Source organism: Thamnophis elegans, chromosome 2 (genome assembly GCF_009769535.1).
Source record: "Thamnophis elegans isolate rThaEle1 chromosome 2, rThaEle1.pri, whole genome shotgun sequence".
NCBI classification, from domain to species: Eukaryota; Metazoa; Chordata; class Lepidosauria; order Squamata; family Colubridae; genus Thamnophis; species Thamnophis elegans.
The window spans coordinates 28,188,870-28,196,302 of record NC_045542.1 but is presented as its reverse complement, the minus strand read 5'-3'; the positions used below and the strand labels follow the sequence as shown (position 1 = coordinate 28,196,302).

At 39.2% G+C, this 7,433-nt stretch overlaps 1 protein-coding gene across 2 annotated transcripts; it reads left to right on the top strand.

Moving 5' to 3' along the window:
* The first annotated feature begins 203 nt into the window (after positions 1-203).
* Positions 204-7,433, top strand: ATG101 (autophagy related 101). 2 transcript variants are annotated; one of them, XM_032211531.1, is made up of 3 exons: positions 204-485; positions 2,400-2,659; positions 6,676-7,433. In XM_032211531.1, the coding sequence occupies exons 1-3, from the start codon at positions 392-394 to the stop codon at positions 7,078-7,080; spliced, it is 759 nt and encodes a 252-aa protein (XP_032067422.1). In that variant the 5' UTR covers positions 204-391; the 3' UTR covers positions 7,081-7,433. The 2 variants fall into 2 exon arrangements, with proteins under 2 accessions (XP_032067422.1, XP_032067423.1); XM_032211532.1 differs by lacking the exon at positions 204-485 and adding an exon at positions 1,414-1,508.

The following is a 7,433-nucleotide window of genomic DNA, read 5'->3' as shown; positions in this document are numbered from 1 at the left end:
ACCAATGAAATAAAACGCCATTTCAAAAAAAAAATGAAATAAGCTTTCTTTTTTAACCAGTAAAAAGCCATCGCCAAACTTTCAAACCTTTCACTGCATAGCGCCCCCTTTAAGCCTCGCCTCTCCAATTTGCCAGAGGGGGGCAGCAAAGGGCGAAACCGGTTCTCTGAAACCCGGAAGTTTGACCCTTTTTTGCGATTGCGTCGGTGGTTTGCTTTCTTGGACCGTACCAAGAGCGGCGAGAGGGAGGACAAGGCTACCCGCAATTTCTATTTTAGAAGCCTTGGAAAGGGTTAAAAGCCTTTATGTAAATGAAATTTAGGCGTTTTTCCCAACGGGCGGGCAGACGAGACCTTGACCAAGAATTATTACTTCGGGGTCGCCCTTGAGGATGGTTTTTCAAATCCCTCTCTCCCATGTTGCCTTAGTTGGGCCGGTCCGAAGATTAAGTTGCCTGTGTAGGGAAGCACCCAGATCCGGGACAGGTGAGTTGCCAGCTGTTATTCCCACCGGGCACCCCCTCTGCCTCTTTATGGGCCCCCCTCCCACTTCTCAGGAGGCGCGAGCCCTTGTCCGGTCGGTTGTCTTAGTTACCGAGGGCTTCCTCCTCCGCCCCCCCCCCCGAAGAAAGCCTAAGGAGTGTTTTGGTCACAGCACTGCGGAAGTCGCAAGAGGTTTACCACCTCACCACCACCACCACTCTCGGGGCTGCGACCTGCGTTAGGAACAAAACATGTTCTTTCCCTTGGTGGGGTTCAAAAGCCAGCGTGGTGTATTGGTGAAAAGACTGAAATATATGGGTTTAAATGTCCCAACCAATCGGATCATTCGGAAGTAATTCAAAAATAAAAAAGTGATCTCATGTAGGTCACTCTCTACAGATTAACAGAGTTGGAAGGGACTTTACATTTACAGGTCATCTAGTCCAACACCAACACCACCCCGCTCAAGCAGGAGACCCTACACTATTTCTTACAAATGGTAGTCCAATCTCTTCTTGAAAGTCTCAAGTGATGAAGCTCCCAGACTTCCGAAGGCAACTTCTATTCAATTGGTGTGCTTTGGAAAATAGCATGACCCCCCCACCTCTCTGTGGCAGCTTCTCAAATATTGGAACACTGCTATCATGTCTCCCCTGGTCCTTCTCTTCATTTCACTATCCATGCCCAGTTCCTGTAACCATTTGTTCTTCATGTTTTAGTCTCCTGTCCCTTTGTCCCACTTCTCTGCACTTTTTCTAGAGTCTCAACATCTTTTTTTATAATGTGGTGACCAAAACTGGATGCAGTACTCTAGGTGTGGTCTTACAAGGGCTTTATATAGCGGTATTAGTATCTCACTTGATCTTGATTGTATACCTGTGTTAATGCAATTTAGGATTGCGTTGGCTTTTTTTGGCTGCTGCCGAACACTGCTGGCTCCTATTTAACTGGTTGTCCACTAAGACTCCAAGATCCCTCTCACAGTTACTGCTGTGAATTTCATTTTGAGATGAAATTCAATATAATGTGAGAATATGAGGACAAAAATATCCATACTTTTATTGTTGGGTCCAGGGGGGCGGGGGGGGGGGCTTACTTGCAATTTGTTTTCAAGTTACAGTGCTGCTGGGTTGAGGACTACAGTATTCTCCCCAAGGTGCTTTTTCAAAAGGCAACTGGATTTCTTTATTTTTCCTTGAAGACATTTTGATTCTCATCCAAGAAGCTTTTTCAGTTCTTGGATTAGAAGTGAAAAGTCTGTAAGGAAAACAAAGAAAGTCCAGTTGCCTTTGGAAAAAAACACCTTTGGGACAAACATGATCTGGATGACTCCATATATGTTGAGGACTATTGCATCTTTCAAAATTCTTGGAAAATGATGGGGTTCTTTTTTGTTTGATGATCCGTTTAAACCTCTTGCACTTGACACAAGATACTGGGTTGTTACCATTTCGGGCTCTATTTACTGATTTTGTTTCCAAAGAATTAATATTGGTTGAAAAGTAACTTGTTAAATTGGTTGGAGGAATAAACCGAAGCTTTCTAGCATTATTGTTTCGGACTGTCTCACTTTTCAGAATGTTTAAATTTTAAAACTTCTGTGAATTTAAAACTGATTTTGATTTGCCTCAGAGCGCTTCTTCATAATTTATTCACTATCAGCATTTTTATTAGAACTTTGTAGTTCCAGAAAACTAGGACAATTTGGAGCAGTTCTGAAATTTAAGACATCGATTTAGTATGGAACTCAGAAGAATTGTAAAATCCTCAAAATGGACCGTTTCATGCTGTTTTTTAGAACAGTTTGGAACCAGACATTTTCCACCTGCTCATATCTATCTTCTATAGTTGCTACAGTTTTCCAGTCTGCTCATGTAGCTTTTTTTCAAGAGTGCTTGCTTATTTTTTCCTTTGCAGAAGTCACAATGAACTGCCGTTCAGAGATGCTGGAGATATCAGTTGAAGGTCGCCAGATTGAAGAAGCTATGCTAGCACTTTTGCACACCATATTACTTCATCGCAGCACAGGGAAATTCCATTACAAGAAAGAAGGAACCTATTCGATTGGGACAGTTGGCACACAAGATGTTGATTGTGACTTCATTGATTTCACCTATGTCAGGGTTTCTTCTGAGGAACTTGACCGTGCACTGAGAAAGGCTGTTGGAGAATTCAAGGTAAAAGTTAAGTGTATTTATTTCAGAATATGTGTTTCCCTGTTGCTTGTTCAGAATCATCCTTTGGCCCAGAATACAGATTCCAGACAGGCTGTTTCCAGGATTAATCCAAGATGTTGGCTTTATTTTACAGAGCCCAAATCAGATTGGGATTGGAACGTATCTGGAATTAATGTCCACAAATTCTGTTTCTTTGCTAAATCCGTTTATTATTTATTGATCAATAAGTGTTCCTAAAAGAGGGAGTCTTCTCATGTAGATTATAAAACAGTTTAGGAAAGTATCCTTGATTCCATCAATGCAGTTAGCAAGCTGTGAAAGCAATATTATTTCTATATTATTTAATTATTTATTCTCTTCATTTAAATTGCTGCTCCAGTTCATATTAAAATCTCAAAATGATTTACAATTAAAATTATAATTAATGAAATACAGTCAGTTTACAAATTTTAAAACTTTAATTAAAATTAAAAAATGCAAAATTAGCAATATACTGTTAATGATGCATAGAGAAAAACAAATTGAAAAGTTTAGGATCATAGCATAGTTAACATAGTTTTGAAAGCCCTACCTTAAGACAGGGTCTTATTTTCTTTTGACTCCCAAAATAAGCACTTGGCCTTATTTTCGGAGAGGTCTTATTATTTGTGAGGTGCAGGAGGCAGCGAGGGTGGTCACCTCATGGCTGCTGTTGTGTTGCAATATTTTTGGGGAGGGCTTATTTTCGGGGGAGGGCTTATTTTAGCGGACACGCTCAAAAGTCCAATTTGGCTTATTATCTGGGGAGGTCTTTTTTTCAGGGAAGCAGAGTAGGAATATAAAAATGTCTTTGCTTGGCACTAAAAGGACAATAAGGAACCATGCTAGGCCACATATTTAATCCTTTTGAAAAATGTAACTCCATATAAAACTCTTTGAATTCTGCTCATCAGGATAGGTAAACTATCCACTAACAGCATCCCTATTTTATCTGGAGTGATCTTCAGTTTGTTGGCCCTTATTCAATCCATTACTGCATCCAAGGACTGATTCAGCAATGTCTCGCATAGACCCCTGTGAAAAAGCAAGGTAGAGGTTAATATTGGTATGCTGCTAATTTACTTCATATCTCTGAGTGAATGTATTCAGTGGTTCCGTGTAAAAATTGAACCGCATGATGGATAAAATTACACTAGGACTAGGCAGCATAAACATCATGAAGAAGACTATCTAGGTACGAGTTAAACCACTCAAAGCCCATTTTACTCACTTTTAAAGTGAACAATCTTTCCCATAGAGTATCATTGTGGTGGCATTAAGCAAGCGATCCAAGAGAATCAACAGGGTTGCACTCTCCTTGTCTCTTTCTGAGAAAAAATCATCCAACATGATGGCCAAGGTAGTTTCGGGACCAAAACTAAGTCTACATTCTTACTGAAAGGGAAATAGATTTCATCCAAGAATGTCTGGATGTGATTAACCACCATATGCTCAATCCCCTTGGTCAGGAGAGGGATAAGAGCTGTGGTGGCATAGTGGTTAGAGTGCAGTACTGCAGGTTACTTCTCCTGACTGCTGATTGCCAGCAGTTTGGCAGTTCAAGTTCACCAGCTAAAGGTTGACTCAGCCTTCTATACTTCCGAGATCAGTAAAATGAGGACCCAGATTGTTGTGGGCAATATGTTGACTCTAAATGCTTAGAGAGGGATATAAAAGCACTGTAAAGTGGTATATAAGTTTATGTACTATTGCTATTGCTTTTGGCCTATAAATGTTTACATTTTTTTCAGTAATCTCACTGCAACCTCCTTTAATAAAACTTAAGACCACTCCTTGTAACAACACATTTATAATCTTCTGGTTCTAGAAAATACTCCCCATCTACTACATATACTAAGCCATGAGAAGCAAAGATCAAACAAGCAGGTTTTGCCAAACACAATCAAGTACCTTGTCTGCATCACTGAAGCCTTAAGAACTGAAACTCATCCAAAAAAATCTGACAGGTCCTTGCCAAATTGGACTGATTTTGTCCTTGAAGTATCTAACTGACATGTCCAACAACTATGGTTTTTATATATATATAATTCATATGTGAGACAGACCCTTGAATTCCTTGCATCACTCAAAAAAGTTCCACTGGTGCTGAGGGTACACAACAGAGGGAGAAAATAATCCTCCAATGTTGTCACAGTATAGGCTTGATAATGAGTTTTTACTAGCATTCAATCAAATTCAAGATGAGTTTTCTTCTACTTGTGTTTTAGTCTTCCTCCAACTGCCTGCTTTGCCCTCAACTGAGATGTATACCAAGGGGCTGAATTGGGAAGAGATTGAAGAGCAATTGTTTCAGCTGCTGTCATCATCCCTGTAGCCAAAAATTTGACAGAGATAATAGAAAATGCTTCGAGCCTTCTGGAAGCCATTGGAATCTATCATCTTCTGAGATGATGGAGTTCCTCACCCCTGCAGTGAAAAATAGTCTCTGCAAGCGTCATTTTCAATAGAAAATAATATATGACAGAATAACAGATATAAACATAGCCCTCTTTTCAAACCACCATCCACTTGCCCACTAGGAAAAAAAAATCCAGAGTTTGACTTGCTATTTGTGTTGGAACAGTAACAAGTTAAGACAGATTCATCATTATCAAGAGAGTTATGACATTTTGAGTGGTCCCTTTAAGGCAGTCCCAGTTTAAATATAGAAGACTTCTAGAACCAATATTCTAGAAGTCCTACACATTAAATCTGAAACCATCTCTAACAGCTCAGGCAGGGAGCATCCTGATCAGCAGAATGGACAGTACCAGTACAAACTCCCATTTGAAATGTACAATACAAAATGCAAACATTCTAGATTGCCATTTGAATAGATTGGGGGTGGGGGAGAGAATTTTAAAGGGAGAGAGTTCTTTAAAGAACTTTAAATTATATAACACTTATGATCACAATTTCAATATTGTGTTAGGAGTATCATTATTGAAGAATGTGCATATTGCTAAGGTCCTGAGGATGTTATCATGTACAGCTTTCCACTGCAAAAGTACATTATGGTCAATAATCATTTTATAAGTGGCCACTTTTATAACGCAATTATTCTTGGCTATATCTTTTACGTTACATTGTTAATCTTTTCTTTCTCTTCTGCTGCCATGAAAGTAAATATACTACAGGGCATGCATCTGATGAAATTCTTGGTTCACATGAAAGGTTATGCCATAATAAATACATTCTTTAAAGTGGCGCCACAAGATACTTTATACTGTTGTGACTATATGGCTATTGTTAAAAAAAACTGTTATATTTCTATCTTTTTTTCAGTAAATTGGTAATTGCTTCTTTTCCTCCCCTAGATAACAATTTGAGTTGCCACTTCTGTAGCTGTATAAAAGCTGTAATTCATTGCAGTTGCAAGTCACATGACTGGGCCTGATGTTTGGTTTTTTACTTTTTTTGCAGTGGTCATAAAATTTCTGTTATAGGTATTTTTTGTTGCAAACCAATAGTAAATGCTGGAAACTGGCAAAAATATTGCAAAAGGTCATGTGATTGCAGGAGGCTGCAAATAGCCATAAGGATGAGTGGATTGCCAAGTGCCCAAAATGCAATTGTGTGTGTGTGTTTGTGTGTGTTTGCTGTTGTAACTTCAAAAAATAGATTATAGGTAAGTCTGGAGAAGTCAGTTGTAACTTCGAAAGGTTGTTAAATGACCAGTTGTAAATTGAGGTCTACCTGTATTAGAAACAAGTATTGAGAAAATAGTCTATGATTGAAACAATACCCATGTGTTAAGACCTACTATATTAAGGACTCTTCTTCAAGCCTTTTTTTAAGAGGGTGGCATATGAAAACAAAATTGTCTTTGTGTCATTAGTGAGATTTTAGTTTTAGAATATCTTCTGTACAGAAAAAGAAAACATCATTGAGCATGACATAACTTTGTTCCAAATAAATATTCATAAGATTTTATTATAAATATACTGAAAATATAAAACTATTCCAGTGAAATATGGAATAATGCTTTTCCCCCCTAGGATGCATTGCGAAACTCAGGCAGTGATGGGATGGGCCAAATTTCCCTGGAGTTTTATCAGAAGAAGAAATCACGCTGGCCTTTCTCAGATGAGTGCATCCCTTGGGAAGTTTGGACGGTCAAGGTAAATGTAGTGAGTCTGGCTAATGAGCAGGAACGGCAGATATGTCATGAAAAGGTGGGTGAGAAACTTTGTGAAAAGATTATCAACATTGTAGAAGTGATGAACCGACATGAGTACCTGCCCAAGATGCCTACCCAGTCAGAGGTGGATAACGTCTTTGATACAGGGCTGAGGGATGTCCAGCCCTACTTATACAAGATTTCTTACCAAATCACTGACTCACTTGGGACCTCTGTCACCACCACCATGCGTCGCCTCATCAAGGACACCCTGGCGCTCTGATGTCCCAGGATATCATGGACCAGACATTTTTGAAAAGCAACATAAGCAACTGGTTTTCTGCTCTCACCTAGCCCCAGAGCAACACATCCATTATTCTTGGAAAATTTTGGACTCTTGACATCCATACATCCTGTTCTCATTCACTAACTGTTACAGGTCGAGGCTAGAATTAGCTTGTCCACCAGTTCACCAGATCCCAACTTCTTTCAATTGCAATAGAGACGAGAAACCAAGAGTCCTCTTCAGTGTCCGTTTCTGTTAAACTAAATTCCATTAGATGAACTACAGTGTGTCTATGGGAAAAGATGGCTTGCATGCTTCATAGGTATTTTGGTAACATCTAATATGCATAA

What these genes read in the sequence shown, in the direction of transcription:
- ATG101 (XM_032211531.1), top strand. Translation starts at nt 392, where the DNA reads ATGGTTTTTCAAATCCCTCTCTCCCATGTTGCCTTAGTTGGGCCGGTC. An exon ending in AGCACCCAGATCCGGGACAG is followed by an intron (nt 486 to 2,399) that starts GTGAGTTGCCAG and finishes TTTCCTTTGCAG; the next exon opens with AAGTCACAATGAACTGCCGT. An exon ending in AGGCTGTTGGAGAATTCAAG is followed by an intron (nt 2,660 to 6,675) that starts GTAAAAGTTAAG and finishes TTTCCCCCCTAG; the next exon opens with GATGCATTGCGAAACTCAGG.